We start from the raw sequence: 15,619 nt of genomic DNA on the forward strand, positions 1-15,619 counted from the left end.
TTATTTTCCCTTTGGTTGGCACTCAAACGTTACTCCCCGTCGCAGTATGACTCTGGTGCAGGTTAATTGGTATCTTGAAGCAAATTTTCACACCGCAGAAAAAACGGGACGAAGGACTAGGAAAAGCAGGGAAGAGGGACTGGAGGCCTAATGATTGCCCCGTGCGTCCATCGCAGTGCTGCCACCGTGCGTGCGGACGTTCACGGCCAGCGAGGGCCTGCTCGAGATACCCGAGGACAAGGCCAAGCGGAACGCACTGGTGCGCCGCAGGCGATGGTGCTTCCACAGCGCCCGCGGCAACTCTTACCAGTTCACCTTCGACTACTTCGACCTGATCGGGGAGCATTCGAAGTGCAGGCACATGTATATCAAGGTCGGCCTCTTCCCGCGCACATGTGTTTGACTGCGAGGAAACACCCAACCATTTGAAATCGCCTTAAAGGGACACTGAAGTGATTTGCAAACATTGCGGAATTGCTAGCGCGAATGATAGTCGGGAGTTTGTAGGCCATGTTTCGGCCACTATCGCTGCGTTTACGCGACTTTATTTGGTATCAAAATTAACTCGAAAATGCTGTCCTCCTTTCTGCATCCTCGTTGCCGATTTCCTATGACCTTTCGTATGACGTCAAAACAGGGTAACTTGGCTTGACTGCACTACTGCACAGCTCGCCGACCCTTCGACAGAATCAGTCGGCCCAGAGTTTAGTCGGCCTGACAGCGCAGTTTTTTTAAGTTGATTTATTTGTTTTGGGCAATGTTTCCTATAATTCACCATTTTTCGCTGCCGATTACTGAGATATCAAGAATGCCCAGCCAACGATAACGTCGGATGCCAAGCACATTGCCAAGCAGCAGAAAGTGCCAAGCCCAAGCATGGTAAATCATCAGTGGCCCGTGTGTCCGAGCTTGGCAATACCTAGGCCGCCAGTATTGGCTCGTGTTTGCGAAATGTGACAACCCAACAATTGGCCAAGCTCTGGAAGGCCAAAATTGGACAATGCTTGACGAAGCATATTCCCATGACAATGCGTATGCGTGAACCCTATGATATTTTCATGCGCATTTGTGGCTTTCTGGCCAGTCCTTATGGCCAATTGCGATTGTATTGGTTTCCTCGCGGCCAGATTTCTGCTTTCTACATGCCATTACACAGAAAATTATTTAATGCGCTCGCATTAAATAAATATTTGTACAATGACATGTATAAAACAGAAATCAGGCCGCAAAGGCCAATAAATGGGCTGCATCAACTTTGGGAAGCAATTACGTGACTTCCCAAAAACAATTGAGCACCATAACACAGCAGATCTCTTTGCTTACTTTTATTATGCACAGGAAATTTACAACGAGGCACATGACTTAACAGTGGCAAGAAGTTTGTTCAAAACTTCAACACGAAGGCAAAACACAAGCACAATAGTGGACAAGAAATGAAAGGCTCATGAAGCGCGAACCGATCCATGCTTCGTTTAGCTGATTGAGATGCCTGCAAAACAGAAGCATTCAGGTAAATGAAAACAAGACCATTTTCCTCGGTAGTGCGCCGATAGATCAGAATATGTAGTCCAACGGCACTATTGATCCAGCTTGGAAGACTTGTTCTCTCTGCTAGCTGCGTCCGCCACTTGTCCACGGGAAACACCTTTACATTGCAGCGCCTGTAATGATCCACCAGTGCCACCCAATTCCGAGCGTAATTTTTGTTCATGCAAAACTACCACTGGCTGTACATTTCTTGTATGCATGCCTCGTCGTAACGGAAGTAAACGGTCAATAATTTTGATCAAGAAGACAGAAGAAGCTCAATGGCAAGGTGTAAGATACGATTTGACTTGGAAGGTTCGATACCAGTGGACGCATGACGTTTGAACTGGGAAAAAACTACCCCCATTACTATTCATACTAAGTCTCATACTAAGTCTCATACTACTCATACTAAGAATAGCAACCGGCTATTCCTACAGTTGTCAGGTGACTGCGCTTGTAAACTGTAGCTTTTCTGTTCCATTTCTTTCCCACTGTGAAAACAAAAAGGATAAAAGGAAATTTTGGAGTACCCGTAAGGTTCGCCTTCAAGCGTGGTACCCGATAGCTCTGTCGAGTCCCCTACGCATGGCATGACAACTTTCCTCCGTGTCTTCTTCTCCGTGTCGCACGTCTTCTGTTTAGGGCAGCGCCTTACGATCAAGGGGCTTTCAGTGGGCGCCACAAAGTGGTGCGACGGGATTTTTCACCCAGGGAGATTTTTCTACGGTCAACGCCGCCGACTCCTACGGTCTTTCTGCGACACGGTGCCCTTAATGATATGCGTTAAAATTTTATTTGGTGAGTAGTTTGATCGGTCAATTTGACAAAATGGGCACACGCTGTGGCGTAGTATTAATTTTCTGTAGCTTCGGTTTGTTATTTCATTCTAATCACGTTGAAATTTTATTGGTTCTAGTAAATTGCGTGGCATGCCAAATGCTAGATAACTGCTGCCTCTTATCCGTCCAATTCAGTTTTCAAGTTTCGCCCACTATGGTAGAGGTAACAAGCGCCTTCAACATTTAGTTCGCGACGAGCTTCGTATATACCGAGGCATTATTTTTTAATTAAGCCTCGTCGAAATTAGCACCAGCTTTATCGGGGTTTGAACTCGCAAGCACATTAGCTTAAAAAGCGTTCCGTCCACTTGGATGCTTTTCAGTCAGTCTACTGCTATTATTCTTCTAACACTGCTAGCCAACTTAGTCTGTTATCGCTGCGAACTGGTCAAGCAGTCTGGGGCGGTAATTCAACTTTTTGTGCAGACACCCTCTTTCTGTCTCTCTCTCTCTCTCAGTGCACCTCCTTCCCGCGGCGCAGGTGCTGGAGAAGAGCGAGGGCCAGATGCGCAGCCACCCGCGGCTCTGCGGCAGGTCCATTCCGGAGCCCGTGCACACGCGCAGCAGCTCGGTGTCGCTGCTCTTCCTGAGCGACCGGCCGCTGGACAAGAACGGCCTGCACCTCAGCTGGACCGTGTTCGGCTGCAACGAGGAGCACCGCACCGCTGTGGGCAAGCTGCGTTTCCCGCGAGAGGGCGTGCACACCGCCTTCCCGGCCACCTGCCGTTGGACCGTGTACGCGAACCACGACCAGACCGTCGAGCTCACGGTCACCAGGCTGAACCTGCAGCGCTGCGACGTCGAATACCTGCGGGTGAGAGGCGCTCTCGCTCTTCTGCGCCACGGGACTATAGGACACGGGCGCGACGACGCATGTGGACGTTCCATTGGGGAAGTCACGCATCCAGTGATGTTAATGGTTATTACCGCTACCATAACACAACTGCACTTGAACCTCAGCGAAGTTATTCAAAACACCACTTCCCCTGATATCCATGCGCGTCCACAAACAGCGGCCCGTATTAGAGCCCCTACGGCGCAAAAACTTCCACCTTTCCGCGCAATTTGCGAGAACTGGAAGCAGCTGCGGCTCTAGCTGGCCGAAATCTCATCAAATATTGATACTAACACAGGAGCTGTTGTAGGTCGAGCCTTTTCGTAAGTTTGCTGTAGGTCGCGCGTAATGCAAAGGTCGCGGCAAGTTCCCCCACGCGCCGATGGAGGGCACAGTGATCTCACCGTGTTAGTGTTATACGCAGGCGACATTGTTCTTTTAGCTGATAACCAAACCGATATGCAACCGCTAATAAATATTAGCGGCCAGGATGCCACCGACGTCGGGTTAAATTTTAGTGCAGAGAAATCCGGAATAATGGTTTTCAATGACGCTACCACTGACGTAGTGTCTATCCAGCAATGCGAATTACCTAGAGTGAAGGAATATAAATATTTTTGGAGTTTGGATAAACGAAGGGGATAACTACTTAAGTACTCACGAGGAGCAACTTAAGGTTAAGGGAAAGCGAAACGCAGCTATAATGAAGCATAGAGCTCTGTGGGGGTATAACAAATATGAAGTAGTAAGAGGAATGTGGAAAGGAGTAATGGTTCCGGGTCTCACGTTTGCGAATGCTGTACTCTGCTTAAAATCAGACGTTCTATCAGGCCTTGAACTAAACCAGAGAACGGTAGGACGTTTGGCCTTAGGCGCGCATGGAAAAACAACTAATGAAGCAGTTCAGGGAGATATGGGCTGGGCGTCGTTTGAAGTTAGAGAAGCTCAGAGTAAAATGTGCTTTGAGATGAGGTTGAGGGCAATGGATCAACGAAGGTGGGCAGCTAAGGTTTTTAGGTACCTATACTTGAAAAGTGTGGACACGCAGTGGTTAAGAAAGACTAGAAGGCTAACGATGAAATACGAAAAGAACAGTGGAGAATCCAAAACAGCCAAGGTAACCAAAAAAGAGGCAAGGCAGATTGAAACGAATAAATGGAGGGAAAAAATGGAAGCTAAAACGCCGTTAGAGATGTACAGGGCTGAGAAATTGAACATCAGAAAGGAAAATTTCTACGATAATTCCCAGGGCAGTGCTTTGCTTTTTGAGGCTAGAGCAGGTTGCCTGCGAACTAAGAGTTTTGTGGGGAAGTATTCACAAAATGATGGGGTATGCGTGGTATGCGGAAAAGAAACAGAAACTATGCGGCACATAGTGTTAGAATGTGAGGATATCCATCCAAATCTACATGAAGGGAATATTCGGCTTCCAGAAGCCCTAGGATTTAAGGGTATCACAGAGGAAGTTAACTTCAAGGCTGTCGAGGGGACGAAAAAAAGATTAGAATGCTGGTGGACGAAAAGCAGAGAGGGGAATATTGCCTAGGACAGTTACCACCTGTAACAGGAAAAAAAAGTATTTTGTGCATAATAAGCTTTTTGTACCTGCCCTCAGCAGCGCTAGTATTAAATCAAGAGTGTAAAACATGGGTATATTAGTCCTTTTTGGTAAGATGACATTTGATCACCCCGGTACAAAGGGGAAACCAAAAGCAATCATCATCATCATCATCGTCATCATCATCATCATCAGGCGGCCTCACCGAAATTACTCACCAGACCCACCGGTAAAGGGCGCAGTGGTCTCGCAGGGGCGGGTTCCTCTCCCTGCCGCTAGGGGGGGAGGCGGGGGGGGGGGGGGGAGAAGAGGGAGGCTCCAGACGTCGTTAAGCTACCGATTCCTTTGCGAGAGCCGCAGAATTTGCATGGCGGCAGCACTGCCGTTCTCCGTACGTTCGGGCCGACACAATGGAACCACAGCTCCGCTGTTTTGGCAGATTTATAGGTGAAACTGGGTTTAAGTTTTTGCCCGCGTTTGAAGAAAATATTTTAAAAATGGAAATTCAGGTTTAAAGGCCCATGCAGACAAAATACAAGTTTTTTTATTCGAAAGATTTCGTGTTTTATAGCGCCCCAGCGCATGTCCAGAAGAAAACGATGCTTTATTCACTGCGAAATTAATAAATTTAAGTTAAAATTTTGAGTCTCCTCCAAAATCGTGTGTTTTAAGACGTCTGAAATGACATCATAAGAACGGGTCTTGAAGCTAAACTTGGTGTGGAGAAGAGACTTGTTTGCCGCTAGTCAACCTAGATGGCGCCACCATACCCCAGCGGGCCCCTTTCTGCCTTTGCTTTGTTTTTGGCTCTATTTGTACCTGGCTTGTTTCTGTTCAGGGTGAAAATAATCGTTTCGTGAAACATGGTGCTCGCTCGACAAATATGGTAACGTATGACGCCGTCTCTTACGCCAATCGGCCAGTGTCGTCTAAGACAACCCCAAAGAGCCTCAGTGCTGTGCAGCTAAAACAAGCATAGTGCGCTCAGTACCAACAGCAGTACGCATCGATACACCTATGTTTGTGTGTGCTTTCGTAACTTCCACTGTTTATCCCACCATTCTTACTGCTATGAAAAAAAAATGTGCCGTTAATACAAACGCAAATAGCTCGGCAAGGGCAAGCTTATAAGCTCTGCCTAATTTGAGTTTGCTTTTGCCGGCCTCTGCCAGTCGCGGAGCTGGCGCGTATGACATCATTGGTTCTGTTGCGGGAAATGAGCTAGTGGGTCGCATGGCCATTCCATTTTTCCCTTATTATATAGCTTATTTGAGTGAAGTTTTACGTTAAAAATGGTGTAAGTATGATTTAACGAGGCAATCTCTCGAATGAACCAAACTTGTGTTTTGTCTGCATGGCCCCTTTAAATCCTCCTTCGAAAAAATTGGTAAGAAATGCACAATATGCGTACAGGTAATCGGTGAATTGATAAACACGCACGCAGTCCCCATAAGGAGCGCGTTAGAGATGCCCTCCATTCAACCGGATGCATCATAACCCCTTGAGGGACAATCACAGGCCATGGTGGTACCACGCTCTTTAAAGGGACGGGCAACCAATTTTTGTCGCGTATATGTTCTCTATCCCAAATGAAAGCCAGCGTTTTATATAGCCCGGTAACCACAATTAATTCATAAACAAATTGGCGGAAATAACTTTAATTTGGAACTTCCTGAAATCGGAAGGGTGGCGGTTCGTAGTGTCTAAACTTGATAATACAATATGTGTCCCCGTCACGTGATATGCAAACCTAGCAGCTACTGTAACTGCTGAAACGTTTATTTACGCATTGAAAACCTTTTAACACAAGTACTTGTATAAGTTTAAATTGTATATGCATTTTTAAACATTATTTTGAAAATTTTTAAGACACGCCGGCCGCCGTCGCTGGCTTGCTCTCAGTGTGGCTGTCTTGAGCCTCCATGCCCAAATCAACGGCAACGTTCAGTAAACAGAGCCAGAGAAGGAGCTATGGCGATTCTGCCTGAGTCAGGGGCGTTTGTTCTGCCAAAATATTTGATTTCAGTTTCCAAATACGCCAGCGACAGCTTAAAAAAAAAAAAAGACGCGTCCGGGGAGAATCGAACTTCCGACCTCCACAACGTGAAGCCAGATTCTACCTATTTTTTTTTCTTTACTGCATGGAAAACTGCACTTATTACAGCCTACAAAAGTTATGAGTCATCCAAGAAGATGCACATCGCTGCAGCTAAAATAATCCGTCCGTCAAAACTCCGGCAAGCAGACGCACGCGTCCAACAGATGCAGCCATTCCTGTGGGTCATTATGCGCCGCATAAATGCTCCGCACCGACGCATCGTCTGCCACAACAGATGGCTCATTCGTCTAAAATAGACTGTTGAATTAAAAAAAACACATAAAGGAATAAGAAAGCATGCGATTCACACTTTTTTTAGCTGGGGACAAGTTTTTAAATATCGTTTTGCATTTCGCATACAGACAAAAGTATGTGGCCGAGCTACTGTATGTCATAGTTGCCAGAATTCTTTTTGGGAGGACACATACGGCTTGTAGATCTAAAAATTTCGGTTTAAAAAGTTCTAGGGCGTTATCAGCAAAACCGTTCCTCGTTAAGGTGCTTTAAGTGATGCCCTTTCATTTTGGGATAGAGAATATAGGTATACTCGACAAAAATCGGTTGTCTGTCCCTTTAAAACTCCTGCCCTCAGGACGGGTGGTGTGTAGCGGGCCATCATTACGATGCATCTTTACGCACGCAGGCACAAATATTTCGCTTGTAGCCAAGCGGGCATTATATGAAACCTTCGGAGTCCACTTCTAAAACTGGCTAATGCACACCGTATGTGGCGCGCTCTTGTGACCGCGGCAACAAATGATAACTGAATCTGAAGAGCCAGTCACTCCGTACGTAATTCACCAGCGCGCATGGCAGTCGCGTCATTTCGATCACGTGTGCACAATAGCTGGCTCGTGAGCTATTGAGTCTCTCCAATGGCTGCCCACCTAGCCCAGCTCGCAACACTTCTACACCACGGCCGGGATAGAGCGGCGGCGCGCGCTGTGTTGATGCAAACGCGCGCGCACCACCGCTCAACCCCGGCCGTGTCTACACTTGAGCCCGTTCTACATGGGGCGATTTTCCCCGCGAATTTGCAGGTGCGGCGCCGCTCGTGTGGCGAAACGACCTTTTTTCGTTGCTGCGGCAAAGTGCCAAATGTTAGAAACGATCGAGCGTCCCCGGCAAACGCCGCTCGTGCGGCGTAAGGCGGTAGAGGGGCCGGAACTTGCGGCCAATAGGAACACAGCTAGGTGAACGTCACGGGCACGTCACGGCATCACCATTTGCACGCTTAGCAACCAGATGACGTTGCTTGCATACGCGCGGCGTAAGCGCGGGCGCACCAACACAAACGTACGCGTGTTGACAACACGATGTCGCGCGTCGTTTTCAACGAATGCTTAATCGTTGTCCGCGCATGTCGCGTACATCACAGCAGTTCGGAAGAAGCACATAAGAACCGAAGAAGACCCGACCGAGGTACACCAAAAGTTGCTATAATAGGCACACACAACAAGCGAACCCAGGGTTGCTTGCGGTGTTTGTCTTCTCTGCTATGTGTGCGTATATTGAAAAATAATTGGCGATCGTTAAATGAAACGGCTAATAAACTCATATTTACTGCAAAACAATCTGAAACAACTTCCCCAGAAAGTACAATGAATTTTTTTTTAATCACAACAAGCTTTGCTCGCGGCAGACCTAATTCGGTCTGCAAACAATGTGTTTCTGAAGTGCGAAAATCGCGACGTTTGCCGGCCATGTAGACGACATTTCCAGGCATAGCGAACTTCGCAAGTGCGAATGTTCGTTCCACCGAATTCGCAGGCGAAAAACCCACCTTGTAGAACGGGCTTTACATGGTTTAGTATCACTCCACTATGTATTCCCTCATCCGAAGCTATTATCGTGGTGTTGGCTTTCTTCGTGAATTAAGAATGACTGGTAAATTTGTATATGCCATGCTACATAAAGAAGCACCTTGGTGGTGTCGTAGATAGCATAAAATGTTTCACACCGATCGGCTGCTCTGTCAGGCTGTAGAGACGCTCGGGGTATAAAGAGAAGTTTTTCTTTCGCCGAGCAGAAAGTAGACCTTGTTCATGGGTTCGAAGCTCAACTTAGAGGCATTTTGTTGTTTCTATGATCAATACTACTGTAACAATCTTTCAGGCAAACTATTTTCTGTATAGAAAACAAACCATTGTTTTAGAGAAAGTTCCCATCACCTTTGCGTAGGCGAAACAGTGCTCCAAGCTTAATGCTGCGGTAGTTATGGGGCCCTACGCCTCTTGAACCAGTCGCCATTAACATCATTGTCGTCATAAGGGCCCTGGGACGCAATTATCCCCGGGGCAGCGGCTCACGGGTTCGACAGTCGAGTCGCGCTTACTAGAAAGGCGCCAGAAACATTTTGCCTGAATATTTTTAGCCCAATACAGTGATCACTCCAGTGCTAATTACCCCTAATACCGTATGTGCCGGCATATAACTGGCGGCATTCTCCCAGAATTCCCGCGCTGTCTGTACTCTGGTGCTACTTCAATTGTTAAATTTTATGCGTAACTCATATTATTATCGTGTGCATACACCTGGCCAGTTTGAGACCTGCAGCCATTGACCAGCAATGAAGCAACATCAAGCTCCTCTCCCGCGCAATCGTCAAAAAGCAAATGGCAGTGTCCTGCATAATCCGCTTGATAGGACGCTTGTGGTTTAACGAGTTACTCCGCACTCATCTTTCATGTATGAAAAGTGCAATAAATATGCTTGGGATTGCTTTCTTGGCGCCATAGCTAAACATGCAGAGCAAAAGTGCCAAAAACACGGCGACGTTTTTTGAATTGCAGCAAAGCTGCCGCTTTGGAAGCGCACGGTTATCCCCGTTCCTGGACACGCAACGCCACCTGTCTGCATACGAAAGAGTTAACCGCTCCTAAAATGGCCTGAGAGAGTAATTTACTTACAACCCTGCGTGATCCTCTTGTTTTTTTCGTAGAGAAGCTGAGAATATTAAAGATTCATTAACAGGCAATTAGTTTTGTTTAGGAAAACGCGAGCACTAGGTACACACCTTAATACGAGTTTTCTTTCACAACAAACTATAACCACTACATGAATTTTGAATGTTTACTGCAGAGCTGTTTTAGGCTAGGCTAGCGTCGACAAGGTGTGTTGCGGCAAAGCCAACTTCCTGTTGAATGCTCTGTATAGCTCTCAATCTAATGTAGGTGTCTTAAAAAAATTATACTGGAATTGGCCGCTAGGACGACTCTCATTACGCCGAATTTTGTTCATTTTTCTTAGGTCGTTCACAGAGTAGTTGAAAATATTGCGGAGTTTCCGTCTGCTGTCAGTTCGTGGGCTTCTACAGGAGGGAAAATGACAGCGCCGTGTTTGTCCTCTGGAATAAAACTCCACTCTGTCCAACTTTCATTCAGGTGATTAACTAGGAAGTACGCTCAATCGCAATTTGCAAACACGTCTGTTTCGTGCGCTCGTACTGTGCCCAGCTTCGCTGGTAATCCTTCTTCTCAGAGTGGAAGGGAGATCATTTTTCCCCCATTTTGTTTCAAAGAATATCAAGTGTGTGCTCCGCCATTTACAATCGGTGCACCTTCTCGTCATCGCACGAAAAACCTTGGGCATGAACTGGCATATGTGCTGTGCATGTAACAATTCCGGGTTCATCTTCAGTTATGCGGAGGCTCGTAAAAGTGGTATTCCGTGATTTGAGTCCTTAATTTATTGCCATTTTGTCGTCCTGGCTCCAATTGCAGTCTGACTTCTTTCAAGATACTTACATTATATTGAGAGCTTTAGTAATGATAAATCGGGAATAATGGTTTTCAATGACACTTGCACTGACTCAGAGTCAATCCAGCATGACGAATTACCCAGAGTGAAGGAATACAAATATTTGGGAGTGTGGATAAACGAAGGGGACAACTACTTAATTAAGAACTCCCGAGGGGCAACTTAAGCGAAACGCAGCCATAATGAAGCATGGAGCTCTGTGGGGGTATAATAAATATGAAATAGTAAGAGGAATGCGGAAGGGTGTAATGGTTCTGGTCGTCGCATTTGCGAATGCAGTACTCTGCTTAAAATCACTCTCCAGCAGGCGGAAGTGAACCAGAAAACGGTAGACCGTTCGGCCTTAGGCGCGCATGGAAAAACCACTAACAAAACAGTGCAGGGAGATACGGGCTGGGCGTCGTTTGAAGTTCGAGAAGCTCAGAGTAAAATATGTTTTGAGGGTACTTTGAGAGCAATAGATCAACGTAGGTGGACAGCTAAGGTGGTAAAGTACCTATACATGAAAAGCGTGGACACGCAGTGGTGAAGGAAGACTAGAAGGCTAATGATGAAATACGGAAGGAACAGTGGAGAATCAAAGACAGCCAAGGTAACCAAAAAAGAAGGAACCCATACAGAAACGAATAAATGGAAAGAAAAAATGGAAGCTAAAACGTCGTTAGAGATGTACAGGGCTGAGAAATTGGACATCAGAAAGGAAAACTTCTACGATAGTTCCAAGGGCAGTGCTTTGCTTTTTGAGGCTAGAGCAGGTTCCTTGCGAACTAAGAGCTTTGTGAGGAAGTATACACAAAATTATGGGTTATGCGTGGTCTGCGGTAAAGAAACAGAAACTAAGTGGCACATAGTGTTGGAATGCGAGTGTACAGTCGGCCAAATTTTAACTAGCGTGCGCAAGTTGCGATTTTTCAGCCTTATGTCGCTCTTAGGAAGGAACAGCCTAGCAGACGATGGGCCTGTTTGCAACTTGGCTTCCGACCTGTTTGGAACTCGGCCTGTTTGCAGCTTGGCTTCCGTCATACGCCGCTGACGCATGAAAACACGCCGCTCCCGAACGTTAAAGATTTGGCCGACTGTCCCCATCCAAATCTACATCAGGGAAATATTCGGCTTCCAGAAGCCCTAGTATTTAAGGGTAGCACAGAGGGAGTTGACTACGAGGCTGTCGAGGCGACGACAAGAAGATTAGAATGCTGGTGCTGGTGGACAAAAAGCAGCGCGAGGAATATTGCCTAGGACAGCTACCACTTGTAACAGAAAAAATTGGGTATTTTGTGCCTGCCCTAAGAATAGCGCTAGTATTGAACGATGCGTATAAAACACAGATATATTAGTTGTTTTTTTTGGTAAGATCAGTCGTCATCACCCCGCTACAAAGGGGATACCTCTAGCAATCATAATCATTATTAAAATCGCTGCCGTTTTTAAGTTGCACCCGAGTATAGTACCCTCTAGCTGCATCCGACTAAAACCCGACCACAACCACCGCCAAATCGGCCTCAACGCACCTAACTATGCTGGCAACAGTTTTTTTTTTTTGCTTCCAAACGTCTCCAACTTTGATGCGAAAAATCGAAAGGCTTTGACCATGCTGACATCATTGTTTTCCGCATTCCTTGCTCGTCCTCCCGTGCTTCTCCGGCACCGTTTCGACTGAACGGCCGGACGGCCTGTGCGCTGTCGGGGTTTGAAATGGCAGATTTTACCCCTGCTGACGTTCCTAGGGTGCAACGGAGCCTCACGTCAGTCTGCGCCTCAGTTTAGAACATTCAGCTTGGATGGCGCAAAGGCGGAGACTTAGCTAGCTCGGTTTTGTAGCCGTCTACGTCGGTGGTATCGACAAGCTCGTGAGGAGGTAAGTGTTTACATCCCATATCATGTTTTTCGTACCCAAAAGAAAAAAAAACACACAAGGTGATGTTGCCTTAAGTGCTCGTGATAGAGGTGTAGGCTAATTTCAAAGTGGATAAGCTACGTCCCATTTCTTGCGAAAGCACACCCAAAAGTTAGTTACGCACGCTGCAGTGTCGTCATTTCTTTCTTTCGTTTTTTGAACTTACAGGCTCATATGCGTAACGGTGGGCTAGAATCTGTTATTTTGTGTCACTACGTTTACTACTGATGACAGTTATAACATCGAGGTAAACGTTAACAGCCGTAGTAAGCAGAACAGGGGTTCTCTAATCACACGCACAAACTTAAAGCCTTGGCCTAAAGGGTGCCACAGTTCTCATTGCCGGTATTAGTATCAAGTATATTCCTTCTGAGAAGCTAAATTATATATATATATATATATATATATATATATATATATATATATATATATATATATATATATATAGTCCGAGTGGCGCTGGCTACCACCCCCAAGAGCAGGAAACAAAAATACCCTAACATAAATACCCGAAAAAGTGCTGGGGAAACAGCCCCGCCGGTAGCGTAGTGGTTATCGCACCAGACCGGTATTCTGGAGGTCGTGGGTTCGGATCCCACCCGGCGGGCATTTTTTCACCACTTTCTTTTCGACTTAAAAAATTCTTCATCGCTTTCTATGACCCACCACAACCTCCCCTTTGCTTTCCGAGGTTTTCTTGACTGCCAACCCTTATTTTCTGTCTTATTTCACGGAGCCCCTCATTTCCCATTTTCTGATTCGCTATATATATATATATATATATATATATATATATATATATATATATATATATATATATATATATATATATATATATTGCCGTGAACCATTCATTGGGTTTGTTTATTTGTGTTTTGCTTTCACCGCCTGGCTGCGCCGGTCTGTGTTATCAACGCCGTCTGTATAAATATTGCCTAACGCGTGAGCGAAAAATGGCCAAACAGCCACTCTCCTGTTGCTCTCTCCTACCCTTTCCCGCTCCGTAGCCTTCCGGCATCCTTTCGTGTCCGCCAGCCAGCGCCGCTTCTCGGAAACTATGCAAAATAGTGGAAAGTTTGTTTAGCGTTCCCGAGGCGGCGCTCCTACGCCTTCTTGTTTTTCACCATGCCTGTCTGTCTTGGTCTGTCACTGATAAAACTTCCTTTGTCACGAAGCAAAACCCCTTGCGCTGCCGTAGGCTGATGCCGGCTTTGCGCGCTTATCTACTCGGATCACAGGCCCTCAAATTTTCTGAGTGGGGCATCCCACCTCTATCTCCTCCGCATTCAGGTATTGTTTTGACCCCGCTGTTCGCACTCCGCATCGGTACGCACTTCTGAAATTGAGGACTGTACTGTAGAAGCACCCGGACAGCGTGGCGGGATCCCAGCTTCTTATCCTTTTGTTTCCTATAATTTTCTGAAGTTTACAAGCACGTGATATTATTGGAAAGTAATCGTAGAAGTGAGCGCCTGAACAAAAAACGTGCACGCAATTTTTTCTTCTCTAAATACTCCAGAAAAAAAATATCAGTAAAATAATGGCTGCCCCATCCGAAAATATCGTTTTTCTGTTAGCTATATGTCTACCCGACAATCAGTATGGTCTTTACACTATTTCAGTCCGCCTCCGTCTTTATCTTTGGAAAACTGCAGCAAGTATGAAGCGAGCGACACGTTGAACGAGATCCCCAGTGCGCCACAGAACTAGCGCCCCGTCGCGGCTAAGATGTAAGCGAAACGGCCATTGAAGCCCAACAGGCAAGCTGACAGACACACGTCGTAGAAGTGGGTGCAGCGTTCGCGACTCGCGAGCAGTGACGTAAGGCGAGATGTCCGCCGGCACGCGCCACATAGCGGATCAGTGCCTGAACTAAGCGTCCCTACCCTTCCCATTGAAAAGCGCGCGACGCGTCAGGCAATGTTAATCAGGCGGCGTGTGTGTTATCTCTGTGCCAAGGGAAGCGCGTGTTCCCTTCTTTCTTTCGGTGCCGCATGTGTTATCTGTTCTGATAGGTGAGAGCATTCCGATATAACGTGAACAGCCCAGAATAACCTTAATGGATCTACAATGTTCTAGATGTGAATCGACGGTTCGAGAACCACGCGCGCCGAAAGATAAAATTCAGAGCCTTTCCACCCCGTGAAGAGGGATGGCCAGCAAAGCTGCGGTGCCGAGCCTCAACGTGAGGTTTGACTGGGTCGTAGTTCAAGGGGTGCACGAAGCAAAACACGTTTGTTTGTAATTTGCGATTGAGCATTGTTCCTGGTTATTAACTGAAAGTCCAGTCCTGTCCAGTCACTGCTCCTCGCGCATGCTCAGCGCGGCTCTTCACGAGCCGCGTGAAACGGCTATCAGGCGGCTCCGACGCAGCGTCAGACTTGGCTACTGCGCAATTGAGGCGCACACCTGTGCACGCGCCGGCGCCAGTGCGTCTGCCGCGTCTATGACGCAACACAATCCAACACAATCCACTTTAATCCAATCCAAATCCAAGCCAAGCCAAGCCAATCGAATCCAATCCAATGCCCCTCGCGCTTCCGCAGAACGGCCCTTCACGGCATATGCGAAACTGCTCAACCTCGGCCAGTGTAGCTTACGCTACAAAACACACTGTAATCGTGGGTAGAAATTTATTATAGCGCGGGTATGGTAATCCCGGCGCAGGCTCTATGAAGGCCTTAGGACCTTTTTATTTTGTGTGATTTTTTCCACGCCCCGAGGGTGTGGCGCGCAGTTTTACTATTCCGGGGATTTGAGTGGGCTTCGCAACGTGGAGCTACGCTCGCTAGCGATTCCTGTCTACATCGCTCTGGGACCGGAGACGATCTGCTGGATCCTAGCCATTTACAGCTTTGCTGTAAAAAGCCTGCAGAGCAGACGCAGGGGTATTCGATTCTGCGACGCTCGCTGACGCACGTCACTTTGTTGACTGCTGCTTTGTTGACGTTTGAGTTGTTAGGGGAGCACAAGTTCGCTCCAATAAACTTGTTTTCCTAGAGGACAACTGCGTAGTCTTTGGCTTTGTGACATCTGGTGAAGGTGCTGGGTACGCACCCTCTATGCTCCCGACATCTGGAAGCCGTCAAGCGAGTCCAACTAG

General features: G+C 46.9%; 1 protein-coding gene across 4 annotated transcripts in view; it reads left to right on the forward strand.

The window, feature by feature from the left end:
* LOC144156343 (cubilin-like) overlaps positions 1-15,619 on the forward strand; it is a 116,550-nt gene that overhangs the window by 29,474 nt on the left and 71,457 nt on the right. For 2 of the 4 annotated variants that reach the window (XM_077688345.1, XM_077688342.1), the window contains exons 4-5: positions 177-373; positions 2,851-3,183. In XM_077688345.1, the coding sequence (XP_077544471.1) occupies positions 177-373; positions 2,851-3,183 (530 nt within the window). The remainder of the gene's footprint in view (positions 1-176; positions 374-2,850; positions 3,184-15,619) is intronic. The other 2 variants (XM_077688343.1, XM_077688344.1) reach the window with 2 other exon arrangements.

Source organism: Haemaphysalis longicornis, unplaced genomic scaffold, assembly GCF_048455015.1.
Source record: "Haemaphysalis longicornis isolate Haplotype H1 unplaced genomic scaffold, Haemaphysalis longicornis Haplotype H1 scaffold_1, whole genome shotgun sequence".
NCBI classification, from domain to species: Eukaryota; Metazoa; Arthropoda; class Arachnida; order Ixodida; family Ixodidae; genus Haemaphysalis; species Haemaphysalis longicornis.